Here is a 17788-nt window from a genome sequence, read left to right as displayed (position 1 = left end):
GGAACACGTGAAAGAATCATACAATGAACAAATGTTTATAACACATATTTTCCTCAATGTAAAATGAGCAAAGATCGAATCTCAGACTAGTATTTATTTATGGATATTGACTGGAAAAATACCTGATCCTCAATGGCACCCAGTGCAAGTGAGACCTCAGCTAGTTGCATTGAGATTTCAGAAGGTAGAATAGTGTAGAGATCAAGGTATTTGCTTTGTTGCTGCTCCGCTAATTTATCCACATTATGTCGATAAGTGATGACATCTCCATGTACAATCTATTCAAAACAAACACATAAAATGCGTCTATTTTTGTAAGCATTTGTTGTAAATTATAGGTCTTAAAGAAAAATATTCAATGATGGTTCTAAATATTTTTAATAATAGTGTTACCTCGAGCTCCTGCAGGAGGGAATCAATGTCAGGTGTTGGATTAAGAAGAAGCTCCCTGGTCTCTTGGATCCAGGCTTTCACTACACTCAGTTCCTTCTCCACTTCCTCTCTGTCCCTGAGTTCCTGAGCTGCTTGAGCACGTTTAGTTCTGGACTGAGTCAAAAGGCTGGAGACAAATACAATTAAATACTAATATTAAATGTGTAAACAAATTATCTAAAAATGAAAGAAGATGATCTTCTCACTACCTTTCCATTTGGCCTTGCACAGCCCTGATCTCCTTAAGGCTGGGCAGCTCATCTTGTTCATTTGTCGGTGATGGCACTTCCACATCATGCAACAAGCTAAGGGCGTACTGACGGAGCAGAGTGAGAGAGGACAGCTCTCTCTCCAAGTCCTGGCTCAACAAGTCATGTTGGTCTAACAGTGACTGCAGAGTGGCTTTGGAGGCTTTTTCTACCGCGCTGTCAGGGAAACGACTCTGGAGCTCATCAGAGACGGCTCTCACCTTCACCATCTGTAAAAAACAATAATGAGGTGTTGTACATGAACAAAAACAGAACATGTTTTGTGATATTATCATGACTCAGTGTGACACACTGCTCATGACATGTAATGGCAGGGATGTTTTTTAAAGCATCTTTCTGTCCTTAGTAGTGTTTGACTCATGAGTGTCAAAAGTGCTTCTACTGTATGTGTCTGGCAGATATGAAGAAAACTTTAATTAATTTAATACAAAGTTCTAAAATTGTGTTCTCCTTTTATTTGGAAAAGTATTGAAACACACATTGGTACTGGTGCCAATAGCACAATGTGGGTATAGTGACAACAATCATAAGTCCTATATGTGTACATTTACAATTTTATGCTACAGATACACATGATAACACCCCCACTTCATACCTTCTCTCTAAAAGTCCTCCATTCCTGTGCAGTGTCCTCAAGGACTCTCTCCTGTCCTCTGGCCACACTGCGTAGTCGTGTCCAGCGCTGCCACACGGTGGTCATTGAGCGACTGATTGTTGCTTTGCTGGCATCGCTGCCCACCAGCTCCAGTTGAGCTGCCTGCTCCTCTAGACCACTCAGTTTCTCTTGAAAGCTATTCACCAGCGACACAAGGGACTAAAACGATAACATATGAATACAGAAAACATTATAATATTTAAAGTATTTACTCACGTGGTGTGTTATTTTATACACAGAAGTTAAGTATTTTTGTCTTTCTTTACCCGATGACTGCACAGCTTTTCCTCAGCCTCTTCACTTGTGGCAGCCTTTGCTGTAGAAAATTCAGTCAGCTTTTTCTCAGCCTCATTCATAATTTCAATGACTGTCTGTCTTGCATCTTGGTATGATTTCCACTGAGTCACACAACTGAAATACAAAAAAGGCAAATAAAATGGCATTAACCAAAGAACATCCATACAAGAGACAAGTGTTTGAAGTGTAAGCATTATGATCTTTATCTACCTTTGTAAGACATCCTGATGACACTGGAGCTGGTCTCGGACCTCCGAGCCCCTCTGCCGTGCCGATTCCACACTGACCTTCAGCTGCTCTTTTGCTACAGGGTTGACCAGGTTCTCCAGCTGTGGCAGCAGTGTCTGCAGTTCCTCCAAGTGAATGAGGAACTCTTGCTCTGTGGCTATGATTTCCCCCTGCTGCTGGAGACACTCTTCATAGTTCTCCACATCTACACCCAAGCTGGCCTGCTGTAGGAAGGACACGGCATCTTCGAGCCACTCACAGGCCGACTGCATCCTGAAGTGGTACCTCTGACACAAGTCCAAGGCTTCCTCCAGAGTGATCTTCAGACAGGCACAATAAAAAAGAAGGAAATTACAACATGTTTGCATTTTTTGTAATGTGTAAATTATCTGCAGTACCCTGTAGACTAGACTAAAACAAGTACGCTAGAATGTTAACAGGTTTGGTAAACCAATTAAACAGGGGTTAAACACATATATCTAACTGCTGTTATTTGTTGTTTTTTTTTTGGTCATATTTAGGAATACATTTATCTTGATTAATTATGATTAATCGTGATTAGTTAACCAACAGCTACCATGTGATTAATCAGAAAATCTATCTCTTTTATCTACTGACAGCCCCATTCAATTTCATATTTATGTTCTTACCTGTTTTGCGCAAAGTGCTTTTTGAACATCAGCCTGCAACTTTGCCATTTCCTCCAGGCTGGTATCTACTTGTGCAGGTACAAGCTCATTAGCACTGGTATATTTCTGTTTCTCCCTGCTGCTGAGAGCAGCCACGATTCTCAGTCTGGACTGCACCTCCTCCTGCATGATTTGCTGCTTCCTGATCTCCTCCTGAACCTTTTCCACCCTCACATCAACAATTATAGCACATCCTAGGTCGTTCCTGACGTGCTCCAGCCAGTCCAGAGTCCTCTTCATCTCTGTCTCAAAGTCTTTGCTTTGAATAAACCTGTTCTCACACTCTTCTATGAGATCTCCTACAGCCGCCTGCAGGGACCTCAGCTCCTCCTGCCACAGAACCACTTGTTCCTTAGAGGCATCATGAGCTGCTTGGTCTACACGAGGTGCAAGAGAGTCCATCTGCTCCATGAGTCTTGACAAGTGAGAGTTGGCACTCTGGAGACTTCCAGCAAGAGCGTGGTAGTTCTTCAGCCTCTCCTCAGCAGACTGGGTCTCAGCATTGACTTTGACCAACTGCTCTTTGGTGGACTTCAACTCAAAGTCAACCTGCATGGCCATTGCTTTATGGTCTTCAAAAGACTCCAAGGTTTCACCCAGATGCTCAACTTTTTGTTCCACCAACCTTTTGAGGCCATTATAAAGGCTCACCAGCTGGGTCATCTCCTCTGGGCGCCACGGCTGACCAGTGCTGCGAAAACCCTCTTTCTTCTGGTTGAGTTCGCTCACAGCCAGACCCAGGTTGCACAGGTCTGCCTGAAGGGATCTATAATCTCTCTGCAAATTGACAACTTCTTCTGTCTCTAGCCCTACAGGCTGAGTGCCAAGATTATTGAACTGTTCTTCAAGCTCTTTGAGAGCTTTATGAGTGACATCTATGAAAGAGACATACTCGTTTCTCGTAAGAATAGTCTGCTGGATTTTCTCCTGTTTCTCTTTGGCTAATGCTAAGATGTTGTTGTACTGTTGGGGGAGCGTGTTGAGTTTTTCATCCAAGTAGCAGTGGTCGACTTCATTCAGAGTCGGTAATATTTCCTGACCAGCTCTTTGTACAATCAGTAGTAGGTTTTCGTATTCGATGGCCTGCTCCACTATCAGCTGATACTTCAGCAGCTGGGCTTCCAATTCAGCATCTCCCACCATTAGATTTATTTCAGGAAATGTGACTATGTCTGCTTGTTTTATCCACTGGCATATTTTCTCCAGATCGTTCTTGAAATATTTTCTGGAAACAAGAACCTTTTCGAGCTCCTGGAGTTTCTGTCCACATCTGTGTAGGGTTTTGTCAAAAATGTTTTGCAACTCCTGTAACTTTGTGAGGATCTCGTTTCTTTCTTCCTCACTGGCGTCTCTCATCAGATCTCTGCCCTGAGACCACAGAGAGGTTAGCTCGCTCTGATAGGCTTTCAGACTGCTCTGGATGTTCCTGCAGATTCTGACCTGCTTGACCAAGTCATCAGGTAGTAAAGCAATATAATCCTCTGCTTGGGCCTTCTTCTCATTCTGCTGTACCCAGGAAATGGACTGACTCACTGCCATCAGGAACTGTGTCCTCTCTGTGAAAGCTTTGCTGAGGTGTTTCCGACGCTGCACCACTTTCACACTAAGAGATTCCACCTCAGATTGAGTATCAGAAATCAGTTGTAGCAAATGTTGACGTTCTCTCAGGCCCAGGCGAGCCAGCACTCTGTCTGCATCAGTCATGGCCTGGGCCAGCAGGAGCTGCTTGGCCTCCAGTTCGCTGCAGATGCTCAGATGGTCAAACAGGAAGCTCTGAGCCAGTTCAGGTGGAGGACTCATCTTCATTGCCTCAGACAGGGCGGGCTGCTGCTCCTCAGCCCAGTCACGAGCCTCTTTGAGACGAGCCTCGACCTGACTCATGTCTTCGAGAGTCACCACGGAGTCATGGATCTTGCTCTCAATTAGGTTTTGCATCTGAGACCATCTCTGCTCAAAGTGACTTATTTGCTCTTTTACCAGCTCCTTATCATCCAAGTTCAAATTCTGGATGACTTTGTGTTTCTGCTCCTTGAGGTCCTCAAGAGCTCCTTTTTGTTCTTCCAGTGTAACACCTAGTTTTCTCAAAGCCTCCAAGTGCTGAGATGAACTTTCAGCATCAGTTCTATGGGGAAATAACAAAAAATACTTAAGTTGAATACAAGGAAAGCGAGGACTCTGGGAGCAAGGAAGAGCAGTTCTCAATACTACAATGTGCTCACATGTTAAAATGCACAGAGCTACATTACCAAATTTTATTAAAAAGTGAATGACAAAATACACATAATACCACATGATCCATGTACAAAACCTTACCTGGCAAGGTTGTCCCACTCTTTGGAAACCTGTTCAAAAAGTGTTTCCACAGCAGAGATGCAGTCATGATATTCTTTAGCCCTTAGCAGATCCTCCTCTCTCTGACTCTGCAGCTTGTTGGCCTGGTGGCAGAGCTCCAGCCAGGAGTGACTCAGACGGTCAAGTTCCATATGCTCTGGAGAGTCCTGGCCACCGGTCAACTTGCTCACGGTCTCGGTCATTTTGGTCAGGATAGTTTGTTTAGATTGCAGTAGTTGGCTGCATTCCTGAGTGACATGAAACACCCAGTTTAGGAGGTTGACAGTGAACACACCCGAGCAGTAAGACGTTCTGTCGTCAAACAGAGACCAGTGATGCATTTACAGTCCCTACCTTGGCCTGTGACAGCATGTTCTGTGCTATCTTGGTCTCCAGCTCTGCAGGTCTTCTGGAGAGGCTTAGGAGCTGCTGCTCAATGTCCTGGAACAGGCTGTTAAGATCCTGTTTTTGTTCCTTGATTTCCCTCCAGCCCTCTGAAAGCTCCTGTGCACTAGACATCCTCTCCTCAATCTTCCAATAAATTAATTTGTTTTGTAAGTATATTTATGAACTTTAGAGAACATTTAGTCCATAGTTGAAATATAATAATAATAATATCTGACCGTGAGTTTGATCTGCTGGACCTCGGCAGCCGCGACTCTCACTGAATCGTCAGAAAGGTCACACACAGAACACACCAGGTCCAGGTAAGTGCTGGCCTGTTCCTGAAGAGCCCTGTAGTGTTTCACCTGTGCATAGATGCAGTATTTCTATTAGTATTTCTCATATATAGTGGAGAAAAAAATTAAGTCAATTTATCTCCATCATAGTATTTCAACAATGTGTGAGTGACCTGCTTCAGCGCCTCCTGAAGGCCAGACGGTCTCTGTTCATTCAGATGGAGCTCCTCCTGCACTGTCTGCAGCCAGGTCTGGCACTGCTGCAGTGTGTCCTGGTGGCTGACATGTTTCTGTAGCTCTCGGTCCAGACCCTGATAGACCTGTGGTACATGGTGTGGTAAGACCAGAGCTGTTTTAATATAATTCTATATTTACAAAGGTTTTAAGAGAATAATAAAATATTGTAACGGTTAGTCTGCTTAGTTTTGGGGACTCACACGTTGGGCAGTACTGCAAATGGCAGAGTAACTGTCTCCTGTTCCCTGCTGGTGAGCCTGGACTTGTTGACTAATCTTGGCTTGAACTTGGTCTGTACAGCTGGCAACGAGTCCTTCTCCTTTCTGCTTCAAGCTTGTAAAACGCTCCTCAAAGATGGCTATCTCCTCCATTATTGCCTAAAAAGCAAAAATGACCTGTCAGAAAATCTACAACAACAGATCATCAAGGATATTGTTTATGTTGTGAGTGATCACCTTGTGTCGAGCAAGTTGCTGAGTGGCCATCTCCATGCTGCTGGTCTGCCTGGAGTCAAAGGTGACTAGCCGACTGGACATCTGAAGCAGCCATTTTTCAACTTCTTGTAGTTCACTGTTGTAATTCTCGTGTTCTTTGACCCATTCCACAAGATTCTGGACTTGTGTCTACGAAACAACATCAACGGTTAAAAAAATGTGCAAACTCTCACATTATGAGATTCAGTAGATTTAATTTGAATCCTTAATTTAATTAATTATTTTCTAAATTAAATCTACTCAGATCAATTGTATCAGTGGTCATACTTTAGCAGCCAAGCAGAGCTCCTGATAGTCCGCCTGTAGCTTTTTCATGTTGTCACTTATTGTAGGGTCGTTGACTGTGTCAAGCAGAGCTTCTCCTTTCTCTATGACAGATTTCACTGGTGACTCATGAGACTGTACTGTCTGCTGGATGGTCTGTACACATAAAAAGATAATAAACACCACAATCTTTTTTTTACATACATAGTCTTGTTAATTATCCTAATAATTAATTTAAAAAATGTACTTTGTATTTAGCTAACTGAGCCTTTTTCTGGTAAAGCTCAGCTTTAGGTTCCACACCGGAGGCTAGGAGGTTTTTGGTTTCCATCACCCACTGGGCCTGGGCCTTGTATTTATCCATGAAGTCTTTGGAGAGTGAGATGCATTTCTCCAGTGAGCTGTGCTCTGTGCGCAGTGACGTCATTAACTCCTCTAATTGAAAGAGACGAGTTTCCACTTCCTCCTTCAGCTGCTCAGCTTCATGTTCCTCCAGGAAGGCCATGACTCGATCTGTCTTCTCCCGCATTGTCTTTAAGTAATTATGGCCCTGCTCCATGTCAGCCTGAAGTGCCTGAAATAAATTAAGGTTTGTATTTGTTTTAGTGAGTTGCAGAATAATTTTAGCCTTACATTTATTAACACCATCTTTACTGTTTGTGGTGCAAAGTCGTACCTCCAATTTCTTCATCTTTCTCTCCATTGCCAGTCGATCCACTACATCAATACTTACAGCCACAGTGTTAAAATTATTCTGAGCGGTGCTGAGCCAGTCTGAGAAGGTGGTGAAGACACACTGTGCCTCTTCAATGCACAGCACTTCTTCCTGTAGCTGTTTGACCGTTTCCTGAAGAGGAAAAAGGCAATGTTAGAACAATGTTGAATTAAATATTTATACATTTTATCTGTGAAGGTACTACACAAAGAGCTCAAGAAACCAAGTCAACACCACTATTTAGTAGTAATTCACTAGTAATACCCAAATACTGCACATCTTTGTATTGTCATGTAGGTTTGAATTAAAGATGTTACCAGTAAATGCAGCAACAGTGCATGGTAGCGCGCTGTGATGTGTGTTGCTCTGCTACTAATCCGACTGCTGATATGGGTTTCATCCAAAACCTGCTGAGCCAGGAGAGTGAGGCCTTCCATCTCCTCCTGGTAAACCAACACCTCCTCCTGCCAGCTCTGAAAAGAAATTTAAAAAATGACATTGATGCAAATATGCAGACAAGTCTAATGTATAAATCAGGTAGCACTGTTTAAAATTCCAACCTTTACGAGCTGCAGCTGAGCGTCTTTAGTTGTGCGGTCTGACCGACGATTGCTGCGCAGTTGAGCCTTGGTCTCCATGCCCTTTAACCAACTGTCCAGACGCTGAAACTTCTGCTCCATCTGCCGCAGTTTGGCCAGAGCGCTGTTGAGCTGAGCCCTGGTGTCTCCCAGGTGGGCCTGGTAAAGTCTCCAGTCTTGTTGTAGGGTCTCCAGTGCACGGTCTTCTGTCTGGGGCAGTCCCCAGGGAGTGACCAACTCACGACTGACAACTAGGGTGTTGAGCAAAGCCTGGCCCTCTGTGCATCGCAGCTGCAGCTCCTACAGTTACAAATATCTTGTTTGACCATTTTACGTTCAGGTTAAGTTCAAAAGAAGCATTAAAAAGTGTAGAATTAATTTGTCACCTGCAGCTTCTGGAGAGTCTGCTCCAGCATATCAACGTCACCCTCCAGCTGTGTGTAACAGCCAAGCTTCTCCTCTTCCAGTTCCATCCACTCCTCAAATGCTTGAAGGCTGCGCTGATACTCCTGATGGACTTTTACCAGCTCCTCTGCATTGCCTACTGCTTTCTAAGGACACAGCAAGGAGAATTCAGGTGTACTCTGAGAATTAATATCCTGGATGTGTTTCTTAATGGATCCTAACCCTTTGATGCATGACCCATGATATACTTTAAAAAAAATGTTACTAAGTGTTTTTATGTGTTTTTAGACATAAAAATAAGAATTTGATTTGGTTCTGTTTTTATAAACCAAATTTTTTATAAACACAATTATTCTGCAGTTGCAAAGGCTGACCACTGTATGACAGTGTTGGGTGATTCTTAGGCATCCACTGTAGAGGCTTATTTGCAACACTGCCATCAAAACCTATTCTTATCATAGAAAATGACATTTTAATAGCTGTCCACTGTAGTGACCGTCATGCATGAAAGGGCTAATTATTCTGTCAAATTGCTGTGTAAAAAAACAATGTTTTCCTGAATCATCTTAACATTTTTTCATAACCTTGTTCCCTAAAGACCTGTCACTAATACCCACCATGGCATTGTCTTTGATAGAGTTATATCTCTCCTGTAGATCTTGGAGCTCCAGTTGGGCAACATAATTTTCAGCAATACTGGCACTCTTTGCACTGATGGTGTCCAACAAGGTGCTGTGGCTCAGCACTTCTTCATACAGCAGCTGTAACGTCAGGACCAAGAAATACATTTTTATCAATCTGTGTTAAACGTTATGCAGTCAAACTAAAATTAGTCTTGACTTTATCTTATTGGAATATAAAATTCTTTAACTTAATTCATGCATTGACTCTGTTTATTCTTATTATGAGAATTAAAATTTAACCCTGCAGCTACATGTCTGTGTAGGTTCTCAGTCATCAAGGTCATCTTTATCCTAACATAGTTACAGTACATCGTGAAACGTCTTCAAGAAACTTACTCCATCCAGTTGCCCTGGATTTAACTATGTTTGGATAACTCTGTAGCTAAATGATGTAACATGCATTTTTACATCTGTAAGTTAGAAAGAAAATCCAGTACCTTTGATTTGCTCAGATATGCAGTCTTGTCCCTCATCTCAGGACACTGTTTGTCAGTGGGATCAAGACTCTCCTCCACACGTTCCATCCAGGCGACAAACTGACATACATCCTCCTGATAACTGGTCCACTGAGACAGGGAACCTTCCAGCTGACTGTCAGTTTTACAGAGAGTAAAGGAAACAGATCAGAAAATCATACAGTACTAAAAAGAAGTAAAAACAAGTTTAAGTTAAACATATATTATCAAAAATACCTTTTGCATTGAATACAGAAAGAAAGCAGAGCATCCCATGAATCCTTTAACTCCTGGATTTGTTTCTGGACAGCAGGAACTCCCTCTGCTGATGTGTTCCTCTGAACAGACTCTCCCCTGGTGATCAGCATTTTGAGCTGGATCTCTTTCTCCTGGCGAGCGGTCAGTAGGGCCTGGTGCACACACGACTTATTACCATCTACATTTATTGTTAGGTCTTCTATAATGAATAATCTGGGATCTTTTCTACCTCCAGTTTGATCATTCTGCTCTCCAGAACATTTTTGTCAGCAGTGGGAGTACAGTAAGTTTGTAGCATGTGGCTGGTGTCGACCACCCAGTTCTGGAGCTCCTTTAACCCTTGTGAGAAAAGCTGGTGCTCTGTGACTATGCGATCAATTCGGGATGCCTTTTCCTGCAAAGGCAGTGAGATGAAATCCAGTAATACCATAATCCCAATGGGTTTTACAGATTAATCTAAAGATGATCTTAACCCTTACAATGGAACATGCAAAATACTTTAGAACTAATGCAGATTTAGCCTACACAAAGACGAAAATATTTTTCTTTAAGGTACAGGGAAATAACAAATTAATTAGTTAATTTATACATGTGAAACCTAAATAATGTTATACTGTACTAAAGCTCAGTCCAGTCTAGTGCTTCTGTCTCCTAAACACCTGAAAAGCCCCAGTGCACAGCTGGTAGATTGGTCCACATTACTGTACCTTGGTCAGGTTGGTTAAAGCTAGGTACTGAGCAGAGAGCTGCGAGACACGGTGCACAAAACCCTTGCCGGCTGCATGTTCATCCCATAGCAGTTGAGCCTTCTCTTTTAGCTTGTTCAGCTGAACCTCCTGAGAGGCCAACTCCTCAAGCACAGACTGGAAGAGCACAAGCAGGTTATCAAAGAGGCATGCAAGCTGACAAACAGATATACGACAGTCGATGTCACACATAAACACAGTGGTTAGGCACAGAGCAATACAGCAAAATGGAAAGATCGAATGAGATGGATGGCTCCTCTCAGAGTTGGGAAAAATGCTTTTATCATACTATAATAATGAAAGAAACTGTAACAATAGTTTGAATCAACTAATTAGTATAAAAGCTCATTGCATTAACCTTAAAAATATCAGGAGTCTGCTTGTCTTAAATAAAATATGATTAAAAAGGTGTATTTATTTTAGACAAATAGAGTTTTAATGTATTTTTATTCAGGTTAATGCAATAGGCTTCTATAGAAATGTGCTTATAGGGGGAAAAACAACAATTAATGTATTTATGCAGTGAGAGATGCTTTGATAGGAAGTACTGAAATAGCAGGATGCAGAAAAATGATCAAAAAAAGCAAGAAAGTTGTTGTTAGCAATGGTTATAGGCGTAGGTCCAGCTGGTTTATGCAAGAGGGTTCACAAATGCCAGAAGAAGTCAAGGTTTGGACAAAATGGACTTTGAAAATGGCTGGTTTCTGAACTCAGTGAATTTGAGACATTGCTACCTGTAGCTTGTGAAGCTCTGACTTTTTAGCAGTCAGATCATGAAGCCTGGTGCTGCTCTCCTGCACTGCTAGCTCTGTGGTGTTGAGACACTCCTGCAGAGGCTCCGCACAGGCCTCGAAATCCTTCATCTGAGACAAAAGGTTCTGGAAAAAAGGTATAGGTATAATATAACATTAACACTGGGCCAAACTTTATTAAATACTGTAAGAAGATAACGTGCATACCTGCAGACTGGCTTCTCTGTTGTGCAGATTAGTCATCATGTTTTTCCAGTCTTCTCTGGCAGTGTTCACTTTGGCCCGAACTGCATCAACTCTGTCTTTTCCTGCAATGCTGGAGATGAACTCACCATTGATGACCACTGCACTCAATTTCGACTGACCTTGCTCTTTGTCATTCAGAAATTCCTACAAAAGAAAACATACTCTTTAATGTTTTACGGCAGGACATGTTTTTCATTTTTAGGTCTAGTTTTTGTCAATATTAAGATCTTAATTAAGAGCACATCTAACTCCACACTTGTACCTGAATCTTTAGTAAACTGGATGAGGTCTCACTAAGGTTCTGAGGTGCATCAAAGCACTTGGCCGTGTTAATTTTGGTGTTGACCAACCACTGTTGGAACTCCCTGAAGGCTGAGCGAAACCCTTGATTTAGCTGCTTCTCTTTGCTCTGACACTCCTTTGATGCTTGGAGACTCAAACTGCAAACAGGTCAGAAAAGAACAACAAAAAGTAATCAATAATCATCATGTTTTATTATTTTTACTGTTGCTCAATGTAGAGGCTCATTTATTTTTTGTGTGGGCAAGGATTACAGCACACTGAGATATTTTTTACAAGTGTGGGCAAGGATTACAGCACACTGAGGCAGATTTATAGTGTGTTTACCTGTTGTATTCCTTTATCAGAGCAGACACTCTCTCAGACTGTGAGCCCATGTCTCTGGAGAATCGACACAGGTCATTGAGTTGAGTCTTTAGGTTGTCAGACAGTGGCTCAGCTTTGACCAGTTCTTCTAATGTGTCCTAGAGTGAAAGTTTGAAAGTTTTAAATCAGAAGTCATAGATTGTTTAGAAACGATTACTGGTTAAATATTTGGTTTCAGAATCAGAATGTCTTCTGACTTTACTGTTTTACATGGTATTTTAACAAAGGTGTGCAGAACTGTTATATATCAACTTCACTCTAACACAGGACCAACCTTTGCTGTTTGCCAGCGTTTAACAGCCTCCTCTCCCTCATCTGCACCCTCTGCTTGGCCCAATCTAAGACGCCATTCCTGAAGCTGCCGGCTGAACTCCTGCTGGTCCTGTGCCAGCTGAGTTGACAGGCTGTTGAACTCTTGCTCGGAGCTGGCGATCTGTGAGAGTGCAGTTTCAAGACTGGCACGTGTCTGGAGAGCTGCACGTTCCCATTGTTCCCAGGATGACAACAGTGATGCTTCCTCTCGTTCCATAGCTTCATAACCCACTGAACCAGTGTGATCTCTTGCCATAGCTCCACATCTCTGAACCCGGTTCAGTCTCTCTCTGCCTCGCTGCTTGGAGTCAAGTAACTCCTGAACGTAGACCGACCAATACAGTAGATAATTATAATTTTGAAGTGATATTGTACAATCAGCACAAGTCTCCTAACAAATTCTGAAGATTAACAAACTGAAGTTTCTCACCTGCACCTTGGAGAGCTTTCTCTTAATGGAGACTGAGTTTCCTGACAAATCTGACCATCGCTGAAGTTCCTCTTTGGCTGAGATCAGCCAGTCATTTAAGTCTCTTACAGCATCAAGATACTGCTCGTGCTCAGACACAATGTTTTGCATAGACAATACTTTACCCTTTGAAATGAAAAAGACAAAAAAGATATAATTTAGAAGACAAGAATAAGTGTTTGTGAAAAAACAATGGACATAATAATAGTTGAAAGTTTAATGTGATGTAAATTCTTATGCCAATATGAACATATGTGCATATTTGGATCACCTTGACAACAGCTGCAATATCAGCAAAGTGTGCATTGAGTTCTGCCCTGGGTTCTGGTCCGAATGTCTGGTCTCCAGTCTTTTCGTACAGTTCCACAGCTTTGTCTGTGAGTCTTGATAGTGCACTTGTGTGAGCGTCCACGTCGGTGTGGATGGCTCTGAGGCGTTCCAGCAAAGTGGACTTTTCTTTGAGACCAGGCTGCTGAGGAAGAGTCAATCCCACTTCCTGCTCCACTGACTCCATCCACTGCTGCAGCTGATTCTTATTTTCCTGGAAGCTGTTCCACTGGGCTACCGTCCACTCTAGACGACTGTGGACCAAGAGATTAAATAGGATAAGGCAGTGTAGAATCGGGAAAAGAAATGTTGCTTCCAAATGGTAGTGTGGGAATAGAAGAGGTCTTTGGGAGACACTGTGTACCTGTGACAGCTCATTGAAGTCATCAACATGTTGGCCCAGGCGTCTTTCAGACTCTGCAGCTTTGAACAAATGACCTCCTGTCCCTCCATCCTGTTGTGTTTTAGAACCTGCTCGCCTTTTCCTACGGTCATATTGAGCTTCACCTCCCCTTCACCTTTCATCAGCAAAATATCCTACAACAGAGGAAAGAATTAAGTGGAAGAAAAAAATATATATAAATAGATAAGATAGATTAGATAGAGAGGATAGACAGACAGACAGATAGAAAGATAGAAATATACATAGATACATACATAGCTATAGATATATATTTATTTCTTCACTAACCTGTACAAGGCCAAGCCTCTTTTCCAGAGTCTCCTTATTGCCCACTGTGCTATTTAGTGAAGCCAATCGCTCCTGAACTCCATGAAGCCAGGTCCAGGTGGTCTGCAGTGTCTCCTCAAAGGCCTGCTGCTCTTGCAGAGTGAGCTGGCAGCTGTGAAGTCTCTCTCTGACACGTCTCAGTAAACCCTGGTGCTGTGACTGAAGCTGTGCGGACACCCTCGTCTCACTGCCGTCACCTCGTCCACCTTCATTCAGTGCCTGGCCTTCCTGACACAGGCGCTCAAATGAATCCCTGAAATGGAAAAATGGGACATTTTTCATGGGCAAATCTGACATTGTTTTTAATAGAAAGAATAAAAAAAAGAGAAATATTTCAACGTAAATACAACTTCTTAACTTAATCAGAGTCAAAAAAAATTATTATTTTTTATTGTAAAAAAGACAACAATAAATATAATAATAAATATAAATGAATAATAATAATAGTGTGAATTAGTATTATTGTTACTGATATCAATAATATTAATATTGAACTTTTTTTTCTGACTGAATTCTAAAAACAAGATATAGTTCCCCATGTGTTTGGTCAGCTTCTGTACAAAATGGAAAAAAAAAAACATATTTTAAGAAACTTGACATTAGAAATTCCGAATTAATTTCTGAGAAACACCTTTCTTTCAGCACTTCCTGTTGATATTCTTCCACCTGCTCTAGCACAGCCTTTTTAGGACCATGCTGCTGGGCTTCCAAAAGATCTGTAGTCATCCTCTTCTCCATATGTTCCAACCACCATCTGAGCTTCTTCAGGCGGCCCTCAAACCTACAAGTTATTAAAGCAGTACGTAAATAAATGCAAGTTTGAGTTTGTCTTTCAGACCTGCCTCGGCATCCTACCCCTTGATGAGGGAGGCACTGTCTTCCAGGATCTGCTGGTTCTGCCTGCACTGCTCCACAAAGCTGTCCCAGTCCTGCTGGATAGAGGACAGGTGCTGCTGGACCTGTCCTGCACTGGCTTTAGGAAGATGAAGTAGTAGCTTTTCGCCTTCCTCACAGACCTGTGTGAGTCTAACCTCTCCTTCTTCTACACGATCCATAGCACCCTGACAAATAAACCATACCATACCATAATAAGAACTTACACTGAAACACTTCAAGGACGCATGACCAATTGAGAAGAGGAAACAGAAACGTGCAAAACCTTACTTTTAGTTTTTGTAGTTTACGTTCCACAACTTGAGTGTCTCCAGAGCGGTCAGAACATTCTTTAACTATTTCTCTCTGCTCTGACAGCCAGCGATGGAACTCGTGAACCAGGTCTGAGGATCAAGGGTGAAAGTAAAATATTCTATAAGCTCATACATGTAATGCTACTGATGCGAGTATTTTTAAGGATTTCTTACCATTAAACTGCCGTTGAAGACAATTCTGCAGTGAAAGCAGTGTCCTGGCAGAAAGCTGGTTTACAGACTCGTACGTCTTGATGAGATCAGTGAGAGCTGATCCCAAACCAGCCAGTTCTTCAGATGGATACTTTCTGCACACGGTGTTGAGGCTCTCCCTGGTGGAGTCAATGCTACCCTGCTGATTATGCAGCTCCTTTTGAATATCCTATAAAACAAAAGTAGTAATTAAGATAATGAATCAACCCCATCAGCTCTCATTGAAGACGAGATGGGCTCACCTTCACCCTGCAGATGCCCTCAGGGTCTGACCCGGCAGGAGAAGAAACCAGGGACTCCTCCATACTTTTCAGCCATGCAGACATCTGTGAAATGTAATCTTCTAGCTGTTTCTTCTGGAAGCTGAAGTCCATAAGGTTTCCTCGAGCCTGTTCGTGTAGCTTCTGAACACTGCTGATCTTTTTCCTCAGGTCATTTTCTAAAACCTGATGAAACCCAGTAAGGAAGTTCAGACTCAAAAATAACTGACAACAAAACCACATTTTGAACCTGGGACACTAAACTTTTACATAATTATTCTTTTTATTTCAATTACAGACTTTTATCTGAAAAAAAAAAGGTTGATAGGTGACTCACTAATGTCAGTGACAGTAATGTCTTCATGATGAAGAACATATAGAACATATACATTCATGTTCAAACCTGTAATTTAGCGGGAGTCTCCTGGCTTTGGATGCACTTCTTCAGCTCAGACACTTTTTTCTGTAGAGTTTCTAGTTTCTTCTCCTTCTCACCCATTTCTGTCTGTCGGTGAACCACATGAAAAAGGATGGTAATTCACTCGACTGAGCAGCTGACTGTGGTTTTGTTCAGTAATGTATTTATGTTGGTTAAAGGCAACAGTGTGTGGTTTATTCATGGTTTTAAATACAGCAGATGGAAGTTGGAAGTTTAAAAAGAGAATCTTACTTGTAACACAGAGAGCCTTTCTGACAACCTCCGAGTGTCATTGAGGTTATTCAGACTTTCATTTAACTCAATCAAACAGCTGCAAGCCCAGCTCTCAATATCCTCACTGATTTTCCGAATATCATCCCACAGAGTTAAACTCTGGTTTAGACAGTCGATGTTGTAATCTATTTTCTCAGACACCTGAGGAGGGAATTACACAAGCAGAAAAAGCACAATATATGCTTTAAAAATCAGACACAAGCCTTGAGATTATATAAACAATACACCTAACATCATTTTGATATAATATTGGTGAGACTTACATCCAGCCACTGATCTACAACCATCTCCATATCTTTCTTCATGATCTGAGTGTCACAGTCAGGAATCTTCTTCAGTTCTACCATCAGCTGTTTCCCTTTGTTTGAAAATTGGTCCAGTTCATGTTGCTTAGCAGACATTTCTGTTTTTACTGCCTCGTGCTTGAGAAAATAAATTGTACAAACAAAATTGATAACACATCAAATAATTTGCTAGTCTTTAAAGTTAGTACCAAGAAGACATTTCAGGAATGTGAAATCAGTGTAAGAGTCTGACCTTGCTCAGTGACCTCTTGGTCTCTTCATGGTCCTTCAGAACAGAGGTTATATCAACCAGGGGCTCTGTGCTTTCAGTTACACCACTGATGGATGTTTTCAGGGTCTGGTATTCTCTCATGAGCTCAACAAGAAAGCTGCACTGCTCCTGTCTGTGGAAGTGAAGGAACCAAATAATTAATTAAAAAATAGGTAAATAATTACCTTAAACAAACTTAAACAACATAGAATTAATTAAAACATGAACAAATGGAAATAATTCAAACAAGTCTTTTATTCTCCTGTACAGTACCTTTCTGCAATGAGTCTCTTGGTGTCCTCCCATGTGTTCCCCAGAAGGCTGATTTCTCTGAGTACCTCTCCAGCCAACTCTGCATCTCTCTGGGCCAGCTGGTCGCCTTTCTCCTTCAGCCACTGCTCCTCATGGTGATGAGACTGTAGCTCATCCTCCAGCTGATTAAAGAACCTAATCCTGGGAAACAAACACAATGTACTGCTTTAGAATAGTGATCTTTTTTGAAGTGGTTGATAATTCTTTGATCAATCTTACTGTTGTACTGTTGTACATAGGAAGGTAAACGTGTATTTACAAATCATATTTTCAGGACCACATTAATAAGTAGAATCCTGCTTTCTGTACCTCTGCTGCAGAGCATGAAGGCTTGGCTCTTTGATGCTTGGTTGATCAGCTTTTTCCTCGATGTCCTCCACAGCTTTCATCAGCTGCTCCTTCCTCTGTCTGAACGAAGTCCACAGAGCTCCCAGAGCCTCTGCTTCACTCTGTTTGGTACCAAGCAAGTTCCTGACTGTATCCAGCTCAGCACTGAGGGCGTCGGCCAGGGCACGGCACGACTTTCGAGAACCCTCTTCCCCGACAATGTGGAGGTGGCTTTTGCAGAGACTACTGTCTAAATTAACTGCCATTGTCTCCAGCTGAGTAATATCTGGCACAACTGTGGCCA

At 42.1% G+C, this 17788-nt stretch overlaps 1 protein-coding gene across 1 annotated transcript in view; it reads right to left on the bottom strand.

Moving 5' to 3' along the window:
• Positions 1–17782, bottom strand: part of LOC103380484 (nesprin-1) — a 43961-nt gene extending 26179 nt beyond the window's left edge. The window contains 44 exon segments of the mRNA XM_025061769.1: positions 123–278; positions 394–559; positions 642–910; positions 1297–1515; positions 1623–1767; positions 1864–2201; positions 2532–4692; positions 4884–5149; positions 5256–5432; positions 5525–5650; positions 5755–5901; positions 6019–6195; positions 6274–6441; positions 6580–6732; positions 6824–7150; positions 7253–7423; positions 7609–7764; positions 7852–8169; positions 8256–8420; positions 8892–9035; positions 9395–9548; positions 9650–9822; positions 9900–10064; positions 10378–10533; positions 11151–11294; positions 11376–11558; positions 11677–11854; positions 12042–12178; positions 12355–12711; positions 12823–12987; positions 13133–13442; positions 13553–13725; positions 13880–14171; positions 14550–14699; positions 14774–14979; positions 15083–15195; positions 15280–15487; positions 15561–15764; positions 15982–16083; positions 16249–16431; positions 16554–16712; positions 16828–16978; positions 17119–17298; positions 17467–17782. Of these exon segments, the coding sequence (XP_024917537.1) occupies positions 123–278; positions 394–559; positions 642–910; positions 1297–1515; positions 1623–1767; positions 1864–2201; positions 2532–4692; positions 4884–5149; positions 5256–5432; positions 5525–5650; positions 5755–5901; positions 6019–6195; positions 6274–6441; positions 6580–6732; positions 6824–7150; positions 7253–7423; positions 7609–7764; positions 7852–8169; positions 8256–8420; positions 8892–9035; positions 9395–9548; positions 9650–9822; positions 9900–10064; positions 10378–10533; positions 11151–11294; positions 11376–11558; positions 11677–11854; positions 12042–12178; positions 12355–12711; positions 12823–12987; positions 13133–13442; positions 13553–13725; positions 13880–14171; positions 14550–14699; positions 14774–14979; positions 15083–15195; positions 15280–15487; positions 15561–15764; positions 15982–16083; positions 16249–16431; positions 16554–16712; positions 16828–16978; positions 17119–17298; positions 17467–17750 (10476 nt within the window). The 5' untranslated portion in view covers positions 17751–17782.
• Between the last annotated feature and the right edge of the window lie 6 nt (positions 17783–17788).

This window comes from Cynoglossus semilaevis, chromosome 1 (genome assembly GCF_000523025.1).
Source record: "Cynoglossus semilaevis isolate Cse_v1.0 chromosome 1, Cse_v1.0, whole genome shotgun sequence".
NCBI classification, from domain to species: domain Eukaryota; kingdom Metazoa; phylum Chordata; class Actinopteri; order Pleuronectiformes; family Cynoglossidae; genus Cynoglossus; species Cynoglossus semilaevis.
This window is presented reverse-complemented; position numbering and strand designations above follow the sequence as displayed.